Source organism: Apodemus sylvaticus, chromosome 17 (assembly GCF_947179515.1).
Source record: "Apodemus sylvaticus chromosome 17, mApoSyl1.1, whole genome shotgun sequence".
In the NCBI taxonomy this organism is placed as follows: Eukaryota; Metazoa; Chordata; class Mammalia; order Rodentia; family Muridae; genus Apodemus; species Apodemus sylvaticus.
Window position 1 is genome coordinate 65,262,395 of NC_067488.1, and position 17,794 is coordinate 65,280,188.

Below are 17,794 nucleotides of genomic sequence, written 5' to 3' on the forward strand. Positions count from 1 at the left end.
CTAAATATATATAGATACAGATAGATTTAGATTGAATAAAAAGATATACTTATTAAATTCTCTAAGTTAGGACCAAATGGAAAAAATAAGGTATATGTACATAGAGTTGAGCACTTCAAAATATAAATTTAGACATGCATCTGTTAACAAAGAGACTCACAAAGTGCTCAAAAAGAAACCCTGCCAAGAGCTAGGGGACATCTCGCAATGGGAACAGGAGCCATTGTATGCTTCTTCTGAGTTTAAGACTATGTGGGTGAGAGTCTTTATGTAGAGTCTGAAGACCATGGGCTATAAAATCACAGATGAGAATTTATAACCAGACCTTTAACTCTCTGAGACAACATGGAAGCGAAGTTCACGGAAGGCAGGGTGGTGGTGCTGTGAGTTTGAGGGTAACCTGGGCTACCTAGTAAGATCCTATCTTAACAATACATCCGTTTTCAAAACAACTGTAAGTAACAAAACTCAACACAGATACTCGAACTCTTAAATAATACAGTGTTTGGAGGGGAAAAAAACCAAACCAAAACCAAAACAAACTAAAAAGCCCACATTTGGGTAGCGGGTGCAAAGATGGCTCAGGGGCTGAGAGCACTGTTAGACTTCAGATTCCTAGACACAAAGTGAAAAGCCAGTATAACAGGGCGCACCTGGAACCCCTTGCTTGGAGAGGGGGAGAAGGGGAGGGGTGTTCACTGGGCTTGCTGTGGGCCAGAGACTCTGTCTGGAGGGGATATGGTAGGGAGAGTGGCAGTACCTGAACGTACCCGAGCATGGTGCTAGTGAGCACTCATGCACACACACACACACACACACACACACACACACACAACTAATTAATTAATTAAGGCCACACGGCTTGTCCCTTTCTTAATTTATAGCTAAAGGTACTGCCCACTCAGGAGCTTCCTTGATATAGGGCTTGCTGGAGAACGGTGGGACAGCAGTGGACGTGGAAACCGGATGTATAAGCCTGTGTTTATTTTCACACGAAACTTGCCCATCAGTAGGAGGGGGTGATAACGAACTAGGCATAAAAACGCAGTGAATCTTACTCTTTGAGCTCGCTGTAGATTGGCAGGACGGACGGATGGCAGACAAAGGCAAATGCAATGGTTGGTAAAGCGTACACCGTCTACACGGAGGAAAAAGAACACACTCAGGATAGATACCTTTACCACAAACATCACGCAGCTGTCTTAGGTCTGACTTATTATCAGCCTGCTCCTCAGAATCCCGGGATTATAAGATGGTTAAGAGGTTTTGGTCTCCAGATATGAGCGGTTCTACCAAGAAGGCTTATCCAGCAGTGCCACAGGGCTTCTGATAGAAGGACTTAGACCTGGCTCCCCTGGTGAGTGTCAAATACCCCAGGACAGGGACACTATGTTGATGTTGTACTAGTCAGGTATGCAGGTCCCCAATGCAGCTGAGAGCAGAGGCCAGGGCATTGCTACTCTGACATCCTTTAATAAATGACCTGACTTGTTTAATGCACACTTCAAAAATAGTATCTAAACCAGGAGGGGGTGATGCACACCTCTGATCACAGCCAGCACTTGGGAAGCAGAGGCAGGCTGATCGCCAAGGTTCAAGGCTAACCTGGTCTACATAGTGAGACTTTGTCTCCAAAACAACAACAACAACAAAATGGTATCTTAAAAAAAATTAGTAGGGAGTTCCATAACTCTCTACTTTGGCTATATTTTTAGAGTAAAGAAAGAAATATATTAATTTTCTTGAAGGAGATATTTTTTAAAGCTCCCAAACTCAGCTTCTAATTAAAAAAAAAATCTAAAACTAAACAAACAAACAAAACAAAAATAAAACCTGAGGGACAGTAAGGAGAAGTAATATATTTTATGATATAACTTTTCCAAACACCTTCCAACAAGAAACTGTGACAGGAAAATGGGACCTTCATTTTCACACAGCCATTGGAAGGCCCCCTGAGGGTTCCAACCCAAGTCTGACTGACTACAGAGGTGGCTACTGTCTTCTAGGCTGCCAACCAAACCATAATAGCATGGTTTCTAAGTGCCCAATGCAGTGTTCCCTCCACAACTTTCCCACAGCAGCAGTGAGCCGAGGGTGTGATTACTCAAAGAACCACACAGCTCGCCACCCAGGAAGAGAGGCATGGAGACAATCGTCCAGAGAGATTGTTACAAGAATGCAAAGGTAACAGGTGTGACTGGAGCCCGTGTGTGCAGCCTGTGTGTGCAGAGTTGTGTATTTCTCAAAGGTGTATATGAATGAACAGCACACAGAGGAATGATGTGCTCTCTTCTTTTAAAGGGGAATTCATCCTAAACAGGTGGTTACAACAAGCACAAAAGACATTATTGCTCTTAACCAAAATGCTTACCTTTGAGTTGAAGGTGACATACTTTGGTGTGCACGCATCGGTCACATTAGCACTTAGTGTCGAGTTCTGTTCCACATTCATGCAAGGAGTCTGAAACTTCTTGTAGATGACCTGGTATTGCGAGATACGGGAGAATCAACGGAGACTATATTAAAGCCAAGACACGAGCAACTGCCCCAGGGCCTCCAACAATGTCAAAACTGCAGCAAGTGCTTCCTCCAGAACTTACCACTATTAGGAAGAAAACCATGCAGCTCAAGGAGAATCCGCTGGTGTAGCCGAGGTACCCTTTACAAAAAAATTAAAACAGCATTCACTTTCATGACGTCATTTCACGTAGGCATTATTTCAAGCCAGTTTGGGACTGCAATATGCCCGCAAGTCCACGTGAAAGCGAGATGCTATCACTTGGTAGCGCTACTTTACTTGGCAAAATCATAATGTTAATGATAGTAGGGCTTAGAATAAAAGCATCATAATTGGCATTTTGGTTCCAGAAATACCTGGCATATTTCCAGGACACAGATCTTAGAATCTAGGAGAAGGGGGCGTCTGGCTTTGGCCCTCAGTCTCTAATACCAATCCGACTTACTCCCTGGCCTTCCCCACTGCTCGTTCCTGTGCACATATTGCGGGAAGCCTGAATGGCACTGATAATCCTCTCTTGACGAGAGGCCAGCACAAGTGGACGTGTGCTTCTGAGAACAGACAGATCGGTGGCTCTCAACCTTCCTAATGCTGTGACCCTTTAACACAGTTCCTCATGTTGTGGTGACCCCTCCCAACCATAACGTTATTTCCGTTGCTACTTCATAATTGTAATTTTGCTACGGCTATGAACCATATTGTAAAAATATAATGTGCAGGTTATCTGATATGTTACTCCTGTGAAAGGGTCATTTGAACCCCTAAGGGGGTCATGGCCTACAGGTTGAGAAACATTGAAATAGGGCACTTGAAGGCCTTATGCCTCTTGGAATGCCTGGGAAAGGAGGTTACCTCAACCTCCATAACAGCACACGGCCTCCAGGAACTACATTATTCTCATCCCTGGGAAAGGACTGTTCTTTACCATAACCAGGGGGACAGACATGCCTACAGAAACCCAGAGAGCAGAGAAGTAAGTAGTTAAGAAAAACCCCACTTATAAACGTCTTAGACACTGTGAGACTGACTGACACTTCTTAGCTATCCCAAGATAAAAATGAACAAACAAACAAACAACCCCCAAAACTCATAACTATATTTGGAAGAATTTGAATACACAATTTGCCTTAAATTGGCCCAGATTTTAAAAATGCAGCATGGAGTCTTCAGACAGATGGAATACTGCCTTCGTTATTCACTGTATGAAATTCCCGAAGCCCCAGGCATGCTTGTCTCCAAATATAAGCCCAAGAACAAATGTCAAAACCAAATGGATGGCTTGGAGATTGTCTGCCATTTTTTAAAAAAAAAAAACTTTAAAACTTTTCCTTTGACGGGTGAAGTCACTAGGCCCAGCTACACTCTAAACCGAAGAATGATTTATCAGTTCTGTTTTGTCTTCATTAGGAGATTTGAAATCTCTAAGTATAAATGATCAGAATATTTAAAACCACAAACCAACCAACGCCAGAACATCTTGAGTTTAAGACTTAGGGAGAGACCCCATTTCTGAATTCACAGGAAGTAGAGATGGAATTCAGGAGTAGACCATTTGGGTAAGCATGCATTAGTCTTGAGTTTGATCCCTAATACCACAAAACTAAAAAACAAAACAGAACACAACACATGACAGTAGGAGAATTCCACTTTCTGGACTTTCCTTACAGAAGATTTTAAGTCATGCTACTGAAAATATGAAGCGTCTCTATTCTGGTTCCAGAACCTCCTTCCCAGCTCTGGTTCAGGAATAAGGTCTCTCAGTGTGTTAAGAACAGAGTCTGCACTGTGTTCTTAACCTCACGTTAACATCAGCCCTCATTAACACTTCCAGTTTATGGCTTAGTCCCTCTATCCTAATGAACGCAAGCAAAGCTGTCCATTTTCTGTTTCTGACCCGCCGGGGACTGGACAGCCCGTGACAAAGGCCAGATCTTTTTTTGCTCACCGAGGTTCTTCAAGAGACACAGCGGGAGAATTATGCCAAAGGTAACCATCACCACCAGCACACGGCCATCTACATACCAGGCTCTGGAAGGCAGGGAAGGGCTAGGTTACAGTCTTCAACTGGAAAACGTTGTTGGCCCCCACCACAACTTAACTACTTGCCTCATTCCCATGAGGCTGATGGAAACCGTCCCCTCCCCACCCCACCCCAACCCTGCCCCACTGGCTTAAAGTGGCATTCCTATGAATTATTTATGAATACCGGCTTCAAAGCCAACTCCTGGGGTACATTCTGTCAGGTTACAACTTGCCCTATCTATCATTTAAAGAGAAAATTCTTTCTGTTTTGTTTGTATGATATCAGCAAGAAAGGAGTCACCACAGTTAGGCACCCCCCCCCATTCCTTTGAATTTGACCTTGAATAGGACGCTCCCCCCAGGGGGAGACACGGGGACTAAGGCTTCTACAGTTTTCCTTGAAGGGAAATGGAGACAAGGCTGACAAGGACCCTTAAACAAGAGGACAAAACATGAAGCGCCAAGTTCTGCTGGCAGGGCCCCCTAGGGTGAGCTACGCTTTGTTAGTTCACAAAGTTCATCATCAAGCTCTCCCCAAATGCCACGAACTTTCCTTAGGAAAGAAGGTAAGGTTTTCTCTTCTGTGCGTGTCGCACTTCTGTGTGGTAAACGTTCCACACGTGCTCTTTCACAGCACGCTGATATAGGGGTTCAGACTCTCGACCATTTTCAAGGTATTAGATAAATCCAGAGAAACATGGCTTCCCATGTCTTCCATTTATTTATATTTCCTCCCTACCCCACCCCCAAAAGGAAAACAACAGACTTAGGAAAATCTTATTTCTAAAACTTTCCTAAAAACAAAACTGGGTCATCCTTCATTTAAGCCCGTGGTTCTCGACCTTCCTAATGCTGTGAGCCTTTCAAACAGCTCCTCGCGTTGTGGTGACCCCGCCCCCACCACAAAATTACTTCGTTGCTACTTCATAACTGTATTTTGCCACAGTTATGAATCGTAATGTAATTATCTCATATGTGACCCCTGTGAACCAGTGAAGCAATCAGCTAAGTTACGCCCGCCACACACCACAAAAGAAAAGAAAAAGGTCGGAAGCTTACGAAAACGCATCCTCCTCTCCCATGAGGGATTTTATGGCTGAAGGAAGTTCGTTTTTTACTATGAAGAGGTAACTCAGCATCGCTGGAGGAGAACGAGAACACGGTTAGAAAGGGAATGCCACAGCTCTTCTCACAGGGCGGATCCTCGCAGGGCGGATCCCCCCACGTGACGTCAGCTCTTGCTGCAGCGTCTGACCTGGGGTCTCCGCTTTACTGTCCAAGGGCCACATAAGGAACAAGGACTCACGGCTCAGACTGCGTTACGCCACGTGGACACCCAGCCTCGGGCACTAGAGAAGCCAATGACATACATCCCCACAGAGCCACGCCATGCAAGAGACACGCTCTCCTTACCCCCAGTGTTCTGCAGAGAGGTGGCTCCGAAGATCACCAGCTTCCCCGTGGTGCCGAAGACTTGCTCTCCCAGCTTCTCATAAACCATGCAGCCTGTTCGCAAATTGAGTTTGAGAGTACACGAGATGACAAGGTTCTGAGAGTCAAGACGGCTAACAGCTCCTTACGCTGTGGGCTACTCTTCAAGTTACTTTGTGCCTGTATCAGACTCATACCTTGGCACTAGAGGGGTTAAGCCACTGTCGTTTTGAACTTTGGCTCTAAATGTCGCAGGCTACCACTGTTTCTTTGTCAAGCAGGTTTCAGGAATAACACAAGTAAAGGTTAGGTCATACTGAGGGGTTGGGGGAGTTCCCACCGTAGCTAATCTTATTTATCGATCTGGTATACCGTATTGAAGACTTCATTTTGAAAAATTCACATGTTCAGGACCAAAAAAAAAAACAAAAACAAAAACAAAAACAAAAACAAAACCCTTTTTACATTAAGGTCCTGAATGAATTAGGCTAACAGAATTATCTTCTACTTGAAGTAGGGAGCCGTCCTTCACCACAGGAGGATAATGCCTTTATCAGGGAAGGTTCTTGCTGTAGCTGGCCATGGTTAATGCAGACGGTGGTAACAGGCCAAAGTGCTGAGAAAAAGTCACAGTGGTGAACTTGCCCTCAAACAGGAAAGCTGTATCACACCCGGGCTCGGGAAATGCCAACAGGAAATACCAACAGGAAAGGGAGGAGCCAGAGGGTGGGAAAGGGGCAACAAGGTACTGTCTCCCATTCACAGCACGGCTGCTGTGCGCCCGTACAAGACAGGGCCCGTAAACACTTTGTGCTGGACAGCGGAGGAGCCATGGCGTCCCACGCTTCCCTGCAGGGACTACTGTCAAGGAATGGGTGTCGGAGGACTGGTCATTTTCTTGAGCGGTGCAGCCACTGTCAGTCCTTGCTCCACTAAACAACCCCGCACTGTGCACGAAGTTAATTAACCTCAGTGGGCCACATGCATAAGGAAAAGGAAAAGGAAAAGGAAAAGGAAAAGGAAAAGGAAAAGGAAAAGGAAAAGGAAAAGGAAAAGGGGGAGGACCTGGTGAGGAGGGTTCCGGTGGGAAGGAGAGGGGCAGACAGAGGAAAAATGGGGGTACAACTACTAAAATTCATTATATCAATGCATGAAACTGTCAAACACTTCTACAAAATGTAACAGAAGTATCTTCGCGATATCCCTTTAATCCCCCGTTTTAAAAAGTAACAGCAAACTTAGAACATCTAGTAGTCACTACACAAGAATTTTCATCACGTGTAAATATACTCAAAGACACGTAACTGACCAAAGAAAGCTGCAGACAAATCTGCCTGAAGAGAATTTCGGCTCTAGCAAAATTCTCAAGTGGCCAACCAGCTCATTTAAATAAATAGTAAAGTTCTAAACTAATTCACCAAAAATAAGTAAATAAAACGTTTAGCCTTCCCGAGGGCAGTTCATAATTTCAAAAGGTTCACAAGAAGCAATTTGGGTCGGGCTATAATTAAACCCTGGCTTAGCCTCGTGCGAGACTGGTGTTTAAACTAGACAATGACTTAGACCCTAAATTTATTACAAAACGTTCCAGTCATCCGTGTACAGCAGCTGGCCAACGCGGCTTTAGCGAATGTAAAAGTCAAAGTATTACAAACATAATCCAGTGTCCCAGGAATAGAAAATAAACACTTCAGGTGTTAACACTGCCCAGAGAACTTGACGTCCCCAGTAGCATGGTCACTCCCGCAATGCCTTGGGAGGAACATTTTCTCACTGGACTACGCAGAGAGAATAAAAGGCCTGTTTACTTAAGACCTTGGAGCCTACAATATAAAAACATAGGATCTTTGTTCAAGGTTTACAAAGGCCTACGGAAGCAGCGGAGCCTTTAACATAAGGTCATCTCACACGAGAAAAACACCGGGGTACACTTGAGAGCGCACTGAAAACGGCACGACGACCATCGTCCCGAGCATCCCGCCTTCAACAGTGTCATACATCTTGGCTTACCGGTTTCCTTGGAGCAGATCAGAAGTAGGTTTATTGAATATATAGACAGCAGGGTCACGGAAGTCAGAAGTATCCTATAGCAAAGAAAATGAATCCAGCTGCATTACAGAGAGCACATTTTGGAAGGTCAAAGGTCTCCTGGTTAGCACCCAAAGGTAGCTGCCTGCTTAATTAAAATCCGTGCTGGAATTCTTCTATCCGATGAAGTGCTCACCGGAATCTAAGTGAGTGTACCAGTCACCACATGTGATGTAATTAAACACCCAAGCAGCTACAGGAAGACATTTAGGTGGCAGGGCTGTTTAAGATCAACTTATGAAAGAAAGGCTTTGTAGCCTACGGCATGAATACTGTTGGGTTACATCCTGGTGAGAAGGTGGTTTTGCAGACAGGGTGGCACAGCAAGAGTCAGGTGGCCTCAAGTGAGTGCCCACGTGACTCTTCGCAGAACTGCTTGGCCTCCATACCTCTGATTCCTCATGCAAAGCCCAAAGATACAACAGATGATACAATAGCTCTCAAGCTATTCCTCAATCCGACCATTATGGCATGAATTCTATTTTTTCCCCTCTGCACCTAGTTCCTCTTAGATGTGGGGGCTTCCCACAATCCAGTACAACATGAGAACCAATCCGTGTTTTGTTTTAGTACACCTGGCTCATTAACAGACCTGTCTCAAGAAAGGGCCGTTAAAGTGTCGTGGGAACACACACAGATTATTTCTACAGAGCTTGGGCAAAACATGATAACTGAAAAACAAAATGCTTGTTAATTAGAAACGGAAAACTCCAGCCCACGAATAAAACCTCTTACTTCCTCATAGGAGGAACAATGCCTTGCATAAATTGGTCCCACTTTAGCCTGAGCATAATTAAAAGCAGTTATTTTTCTGGTGAGTGTTATTGAGAGGCACTTGGCACCTCGGGCGGCTCTCTGTGAGCTCAGGATCCCAAACCTCCCCCACTGTGCACCTGTGGGCCTACAGCTCTGAGGCCGGGGGCTGCCTCTTGTGGCCTCTCTTCTTTTCCCCCACACTGAGCAGAATGGCTACTCTCCCTGACTCTGTAGCATTGACTCTCCTGCAAACTGTGCTGCCTTGGAGAGATGAACAGGGAGTTCACGGTCGCCAGAAAGGATGACTCCAGAAAAGGATCTGGAATCAGGAAGGCCAAACTCCATGGAGGCAAAGCAAACACCAGGAGGAAGAACAGCAAAACTGAACCCTGGGAAAAGCCAAGCTGTCCTGTTGATAAAGGGAAACTGAGGCCATTCATGATCATTGAGAAAGCGCATTCAGATTTGTACTTATTTGGCAAAGGTTCCCTGAGTGAGGAGGCCGATGAAGATGCTAAGTCCTTAGTGGTCTATTCCAGCTGAGGGGCAGAAAGATACTGAGAACAAGCGTTTTATTAACCAACCCGGTAGTCTGTAACAGAACAGGGTTTGACTTGTGTTAGAAAAGGGAGAACCAGACAGTCTCATAAAACAAACAAGCAAACAAAAATATTGAAGAAACAAGCTTTGAGTTTCATTGAATATCAATCAAGTGCAACTTCTACAAACCTGTGTGACACGCCCCAAGGCACAGGGTAACCTGGACTCCCTCAGAGGCATTCCACCCACAGACCCAAGCATGATGAAGGAAAATTGCAGCCTTGTAAGAGGAAGGTGCACCTAGCAAGAAAGGCTGACCATTGCTCTCTACAGAACAACTCGATGCATTCTAAGGACACAGCTGTGGTACTCTCTCATGCAGTAAAGAGATCCTGGGGCCACACAGCGCTTACACAAGGTTTCCTTTCCCCTTCTGAGGAGGCTCCATCTCTCTGTAGGTAATACTTGGTGGTCTTTCACCAACGGCATAGGTAAGAATGCTCCTAACGTACCTCAAGAAATACTGATCAAGGAAGATTTTAATGACGTGTCCCTGTCTTTCCCACCCCTGAACACAGCGGGATGAAGTTTTCCCACAATGATGAAAATGACTCAGTTCTTCCATCTTTGGTGACTCAACACATCACCCTGCAGTCAACAACATCGAGTGTCAGGTAGTCTTGGCCTCAAACCATCCAGTCTCTCAAGATTCTCTTTTCCATCCTTCCCCAAACACACCCCTTCTTCTTTCTCCACCCTCCTCCCCTGGAACAGTCTTACCACATAGTCCAACCTGACCTCAAACCCATGAACCTCCTGCGTCAGTCACCTGAGTGCTGAGATTTCAAACGGGAGCCAGAGCTTCCTGTCTCCCACTGGAAACCAATATGAAACAAAACCCGGGGCCTCAGACATCAGGAGCAATGGTTGCTCTCCAAAGAGGACCAGGATTCATTCCCAAGAGGACCCGGCAGCTCATGACCAGCTGTAGCTGCAGACCCAGGGGATCTGAGGTCTGGCCCTCCACAAAGCACACGGTATACAGGCACACAGGCAAACAAAGCACCCATACACTTATCTTTTCCTATCAGGTCCCTAAAAAGCAAGCTGTTGATGTGAAAACTCCAAGACTATATGCTACACCAAAATCTAGCACAAAACTTAGCAGGATGCACCTTTCTGTTGAGATTTTAGAAGGACTCCATGTTGTCTAGTTGATTCTAACAAACCCAGAATTGTTTAAGAAACTCAAGTTGGAAATGCTTTGAGAACCAAAGACCCAGAAGGGTGAGCCAAGAGGAATAAGGCAGAGAATAAAGTGAGTGTGATTACTTATCGGAACACTTGGGTCTCACACTAACAATGACCCTCTTTGTCCAAACAGATGAACACACAATCATGGTTTTCTGCAGAGACACAAACCACCCAGAGACCACTGCAGTTTCCACGCGGCTAATCACTAGGGAAAAGTTGGTCGTTGAAGGAGGCATTTTTATGTGGTAACTGGGTTGTCAAGGTCTTCCAGGCTCGTGGCATCTTTGCCAAGGGCTCTACAATGTGTAACTAGACATGGACAGGTGGAAGAGGTGGCAAGAGGAGGTGCTTAGGACTCTGAAGAAACCTTGTGTCCATCGCACTTCAGAAGATGTGGAGCAGGGAGCGACATGTGAAGGCACAAGCCTGGGATCCCAGCACTTGAGAGTTGGTAGCAGGAGGATTAAGAGTTCAAGGCTAGCCTGGGCTACCTGAGAGTTTATCTCAAAACAAAAACAACCCGGCCCCCAAACAAATAAAGAACCTCTCCCCGCAAGAAGTGGTACAGGGATATCAGAATTAGGAAACAGAATTCTAGACTCCGGGCTCAGAGCACAATCTCAAACAGGCTGCCTGACATCTCTCACTGCAGAGAGGTGACCGCTGCTCTGTGCCAGATGGACATCCACATCTGCCATGCCTGACGGGGAGCGAGGTGGGCGGCTACTTCCGCTTCCACAAGTACTTCTGCATTCGGGTTTTCGAAAGTTTTACTGCTGGGCCCTCCCTCAACTCCTACCCACTGCCTCGCTCTTTGGCTTAGCCCCCTCCAACTTCCCATCTGTTCATCTTGTGAGGATCTGGGTTGTCTGCACAACAACCAACCTCAAGGGCTGCGTCCTGGGACAAACACAAAGACACACCATCACTTTTTGTGTAATTGGCATGAAGCATCGATGGCATTTTTAATTTTCTGAGTTGGGCACCTTAAAAAAAATACAACTCATTTTGAGATCAACTTTTCTGATAGTCATAACAACTTCTTCATTTTTGTTTTGTTGAGATTGGGCTAAGTTTGCCCAGCTCTCTCTTGCCTAGCAGTGTACAACTCTACATGTGCAAACTCCACATTTGATCTCTCAAGTCCTAGAAATCTAGAATTGTTAATCCTCCCTGCTCTGTACTGTCCGCTCCTCAGCTTCCCCACTGGTGTGTGCTTTCTTTCCTCCAACCTCGGGAAGGGACGGGTTAGTCAGACCTCCTGAAATGGCCAGCCATTAGCCAAGTATGCAAGCCCAAACCTGCAAGTCAGTCAGGCCTGTCAGCTGTTGCCCTGTGACTCCCGTCTCCTCAGCAGGAGGCACCCTTTATTTCTACTGGCAAGCCTGTGCAAAGGCAACAGTCTGCCTGCCTCCCTTTCCAGCCAGCAGTCAGAAGCCTCCTCCTGTCTTACTGATTACTATGTATCTTCATCCCCAGACTACAGGCCAGGCAGTTAATGGAGGAATTTACCTATTCATGTTACAATTAGCTACAAATTAGCTAAGAATCAATGACCTCACAATTACGGTCTAGTCTGCAAGTTATGTGAAACTACACTGATATCTTGGCAAAATCAACACACCTATCTACCTAAGACAGTACCTGTGATGAGGATGGTCACACTTACTTCAAGGGTTGACCCAGTCTTGTGACTGTGAGGGACATGGCTGGAGCTCTTTCCTGCAGCAACTGTATGTAAATGAGCTGTTTATCCCTTTACTCTAGGAAGCTGCTTGAGTCCTTCAGAAGCACAAAAAGACTATTCTCACCTCCAGTCCTCACCAACTGCCCTCCACAATCTTCTGAATGACTGTGGCCACCTGTGCATGCACGTGCTTTCCTGCTCGTGTGTACACGTGAGGTCAGAGGATAATCACAAGTGTTGGTCCTCAGAATCGATTCATCCTGGCTTTTGAGGTAGGGTTGTTCAGTGATAGGGGAGGCTGGCTGGTCTGCGAGCCTCAGGGGTCTGCCACCTCGGCATAGCGGGGTTACAGGTTTGAACTGTCACAACGCTTTTAAAACACAAGAACAAAACAAACAAAAAGAGACCCTGGGAGTTGACCTTGGATCATCAGCTTGTATGGCAAGTGCTTTACCAACTAAGTCCCTAGACACTTTAAACTTTGTTTTAAAAGATTTATTGTTGTTATTACTATGTTTACGTATGTATATATCTGTATTTAGTTATGTACACATTAGTACGGGTGTTGGAGAGACCAGAAGTGTCAGATATCCTGGAGCTGAAGTTACAGGCAGACAGCTGTGATCTGCCAGATGTGGATGCTGGAGCTGAACCAGGGTTCTCTGGAACAGAAGACTGCACTCTTAACCCCTAAGTCATCTCTCCAGCATATGTCATTGTTTTGAATCTTACTGACAGCCCCATTATCCTTAGACTTCTATAGCGTGTAAAGATTGCATAGACAGGAGTTGGGGAGAGGGGTGGGTGGGTAACCTGCTTACCTGAGGACTGGTGTTTAGAACCCACATGAATGCTGGGTGGGGGTGACAGTCTAGCTGTACCTTACTGCTCCAGGGGGCAGAGACGGGATTTGGAAAGCAACCTGGCTCGCCAGACTAGCTGAACCGGTGAGCCCTAAGTTCAAATGGGAGACCCTACCTTAATATATAACTCGGAGAGTGTTCGTGGAAGACACCCAATGTCTACACCTGTCATCTACATACATGCACACATGTGTATGTGCACCCCTGACACACACACACACACACACACACACACACACACACATTTAAAAGAGATTGTATAAATAACATATTAAACATGACTTAAAGTTTAGGTGAATAAAATGGAAAGGTGTAACAACAGAAGGTACTGAACTATTTAAGGCGATTGGAGTCTTCTATATGGACTAAAACATTCTATATCACAATCGTGGTGATGATGTCGCAAGTATAACTGGGTAGATGTGCTCTTTAAGTTGGGGGATTTTATTGTAAGGTACCCCTGAGCCACCATTACAAACAAACATGTCATGACACCTTAAGAGAGGTGACCGTGGACTAAAAAGATCTAATTATATGCCAAAGTGCCCACGACCCTCACACCTCAGCAGCTGAGGCCTTGAAGAGAGGGAGAGAAAACAGAGAAGCTGTTGTGAATCCAAAAGTAGCTCAGGTGGGGGATCTGGGGCTGCCGCGCAGCTGAAAGCCCGCACCTTCCTCCAGGACCAGTCTCTCTCTGAAGAGCAGAGCGCTCTGCTCCGCCCTGCCCTGCAGACTCTGGCATGAGATGAGCATTCTATTGCACAGGTCTGGAGTGGGACCTCAGGCACTGGTGCTGCTCTGTGGGCCACACCTGCAAGAGTGAGCTGGGAAACTAAGCTCTAGCCTAGAAGCAAACATGTCTCAGTTGTCCCTGATTCTCACACTACCCATCTGTACACCTGCCGTGCTGTCTGTGTAATTGATAATAATTTAACAAAGCACTTTATTGCTTATTAGCAAAAACAAACTCTGGAGTAGCCATCCTGAGCACTGTTCATATTTCACTCAGTGTTGGCATCCCTGTTCCCACTCACAGGTCACTGAAGCCTAGAGAGGTTACGTGTTATGCCCAGCATGGCAGAGTTAATGGGTCAGCGAACTAGGATCCGGTGGTGGGCAATTGCAGAATCTACACAACGGACCAAGGAAAGGCATGGTTTTAATCGGCTCTCGGGAGCAAGCAAGGGGCCTTCCTTTGTTTCCTTGTAGACAAGTCTGAATTCTTTCATGAAAGAATTTATCTTGAACTAGCCCTACGGTTGGTTAGCTGTTTTTGTCTAGAAAGCAAAATACTTCTCACTGAGGTCTGGATCTAATAATATATTACCCTACAAAGAAAGAGGCGTTTAAAAGAGACATGAAGACAAACATAGAACCTCTGCAGGAGGCCTGAGCTCGGAGGAGGAAGTTGTACCAGTTACAAAGCTGCTCCTTACACCCACTTCCGGTCTCTGCCCACCCCCACCGCCCCCAAGTAGGTTTGAGGGCTGCGGTTTTCTGAGGGACATAATGTGTAAATGTTGACACAGTCCCCCATCCGCCTGCACCCTACAGGACAACTGGCTTCTCTCTCTTTAAACATAGATGCTTGTCCATTTAAATCAAGTCTCCCCCCACCCCACTCTCATTCAGCCTCTGAAGATGTAACTCTTAGTGAAGGAAAAAGTCTTTGTAACAAGTGAAATGCTGGGACTTGGGTTTCGATTCTAGTGCGCTGAGCCTGCTGCATGTGGGGCTCCATCCACGAGTCCTCCCTTACTCTGTTTCCATGGGAACTCTGCATGCCCAGGGTCGTGAAGCAGACAAGGAGTGTCTGATAGAAATGGCCCCTAACCCCCAGGGCGTAGTGTCACCCTGAAAAAGTTATTTAACCTCTGGGAATCTCAATTTATTCATCTATAAAATGGAGATGACAAATAGGATGCTTGAAATTCCATAAACTCATGCATAGTTTATGGCTGTCTTTTCTTTATATCCCATTTTAAAACCCAGAGGTCAGAGAGAGTGACCAATGTTGATCTTTAACGAGTGCGTAGTCTAACACAGAGCAAAGCAAAACTAACTGGACTACTGGATCTGACTTCCGTTCTACTAAGTCAGCTGGTGCTCTGGAAGATGAAATTTAAGTCGGCTTTGCAATCTCCTATCTATGACCCGAATTTAAGCTGTGCTGCCGCCGTGTCTATGCCAGCCAGGTTGAACAGAAAAACATTCTCCGCTCTGTGGAGCTGGAAGATGAAGACCAAAGACCACACGGCTGTCTCTTGTAGGCTAAGGAAAAAGACAGTGTGACAAAACAGAGGCCATGGTGCTGCCCTCTGCACCGCAGGCGACTATGTATAAACAGGCTGGATTCTTGTGCACACACATGGCGCACACAGGCATACACAAACACACACGCTCCCATTCTCTGAGACCGAGGGGGCTGAATTCTGGGAACCCTTTATCAGAGGCATCGTGGTTAACTAAGCTAAGCAAATAAGCACTGAACTTTTGAAAACAAGGCTGGGTCTCCTATGCTGGCCAGCCCTCTCTGTTTACCAAACAGGCCCTCATTGTGAGCATTTTTCTATTTCTGAAAAGCTTCTAAATCCAATGAATTTCAATAGAGGTCAACGGCTCTAGCCCTGTCCTTTCTACATGAATTCCCGAGGTTGGCAAGCTCCAATGTGTCACTTCTCCCTTCAAGTGTCATTCTTCCCAAACAAGGGCCTCTGAGGCCAACGGGTTTGCTGCCAGCGAAAGCACATTTTTCTCTTCAGATCATTTCTAAGGAACCGTGACCATAACTCCAAGAATTTTGAAAAACAAGTAACTGGTTGACAAGAAGGGAGATGAGCATGAGTTTACCGGGGACCTCCTAGGACCATCCGGAAGAGCAAGGTCTCCATTTTGATACTACATGTTCGTCTTTCCTGAGCCTAGAGCAGATGAGTCAGCGTTAACAAGAATTATTCTGATGTGCAGCACATATACCATCCTCAGTTTAGAGCAAAATTATAACCTTAGGGGGGGGGGGTCATTCCATCACCCCACCTCTTGAGAATACAAAGGAAGAGATAATGACAGTTCAAGAACAGAAAGCACAGGGGCTGGAGAGACTGCTCTTCCAGAGGCCCTGAGTTCAATTCCCAGCAACCACATGGTGGCTCACAACCATCTATAATGGGATCTGATGCCCTCTTCTGGTGTGTCTGAAGACAGCTAGAGTGTACTCATACATTAAATGAATACATACATTTTAAATTTAAAAAAGAACAGAAGGCTCTTTGGAAAGGTGTGCTGCAACCTCTAACTCAATGGAACCGTGGGAAGGATTACAGACATTAGATTGTGCTGCAAAAGCAGAACACAAATGCCTTGGGACTAGGGAGATGGCTCAGTTGGTAACATGGTTGCTGTTGTGAGTCTCATCCCTGGCACCTGCATAAAACAAAGCCACACGTGGGGTAGCTTGTGAGCCGAGGCAGCACCAGGGACGCAGAGGCGAGTGGACGCCCGATGGCTCTCATTCACCGCTCTGTCTGTTAGCTGAGTTTCAGGCTAGCAAGAGATCTTGTCTCAAAAACCTTGGTAATGTCACCAGAAGAGTGACACTCAAGTGTCAAAGTGACCTTTGGCTTCCTAAGGTACAAGCACCTGCACATACATGTGCACTCACGCACACACACAAATATATGTCTTGGTAGAGAGGAGTAGTTGGGGATAACATGTTCTTACAATAACAACATAATGTGGGTCAAATTCCTATAATGTATTATCAGAGGAGTTGGGTAAAATGTTGCTCGGTCTGCAACTCAAATATTCTGGCCAATATACACAGAGATGCAGAGGTTGTCCCTGTGGTCCTTCCAGCCAATATTTAGTTGCCCTGCAACAACGTTCCATACCAGTGCCACGTACATATGATCTGCCCCTGGAAAAGTCATCCGTACCACTCCCTAAGTCCACGTGACTCTTCTAAGCAATAGACTAATATTCGTGCAACTGCTATGGATTTTCAGGCCATTTTCTGGTTGCTGTCTTGACATTGTCTGACTTTACCATCGCTTGCTGTTTAGCTTGATAACAAATGGCTAAAATTTCAGTTACTTCTTTGAAAGGCCCCTTTAGTAGATCTTGAACTGAATCTGAGGGGAAGCCAGACAAATCGGGGAAAGCTACATTGTTGGCTCGAATGAGAAATGTCTCCTATGTCTTTGGGCATTTGAATTCTGTCCCCAGACTGGTGGTACCATTTGGGGAAGTTTAGGTGGGACAGCCTTGCTTGAGGAATAGGTCTCCGAGGGTGAGCTCTGAGAGGAAAAGCCTCTTCCGCCTCCGTCTTTCTACTTCATGCTTGTGGTGAAGGATGGGAGCTCTCCTCATGCCTGCCACTTGCTGGCTTCCGCATCTTCAGGGCCTCTCAAGACCAAATCAACCCTGTCCTGCCTCAGTCATGATGGTGTTTCTTCATCACAGCAACAGAGAAGCAACTCACACCACCGTATGCAGCCTGGAAGGTTTATTGCTCTGCCACGCGGTTCAGGCATGGAGTTCAGCTACCATTGCTCCAGATTTAAGTCTCAGCTCTGCAGTCCGCACAGTCTGACCCTGCAAAGCTGGTTCCCTTGTGTCGGTGGAGGAGCATGTTCT

General features: G+C 45.9%; 1 protein-coding gene across 5 annotated transcripts in view; it reads right to left on the reverse strand.

Moving 5' to 3' along the window:
* Slc38a1 (solute carrier family 38 member 1) overlaps window positions 1–17,794 on the reverse strand; it is a 71,875-nt gene that overhangs the window by 10,631 nt on the left and 43,450 nt on the right. For all 5 annotated transcript variants that reach the window (XM_052160264.1, XM_052160263.1, XM_052160262.1 and 2 more), the window contains 7 exons: window positions 7,982–8,055; window positions 5,954–6,046; window positions 5,600–5,681; window positions 4,464–4,546; window positions 2,601–2,659; window positions 2,372–2,482; window positions 1,059–1,138 (listed from right to left, as the gene is read on the reverse strand). In XM_052160264.1, coding sequence (XP_052016224.1) covers window positions 1,059–1,138; window positions 2,372–2,482; window positions 2,601–2,659; window positions 4,464–4,546; window positions 5,600–5,681; window positions 5,954–6,046; window positions 7,982–8,055 — 582 coding nt within the window. The remainder of the gene's footprint in view (window positions 1–1,058; window positions 1,139–2,371; window positions 2,483–2,600; window positions 2,660–4,463; window positions 4,547–5,599; window positions 5,682–5,953; window positions 6,047–7,981; window positions 8,056–17,794) is intronic.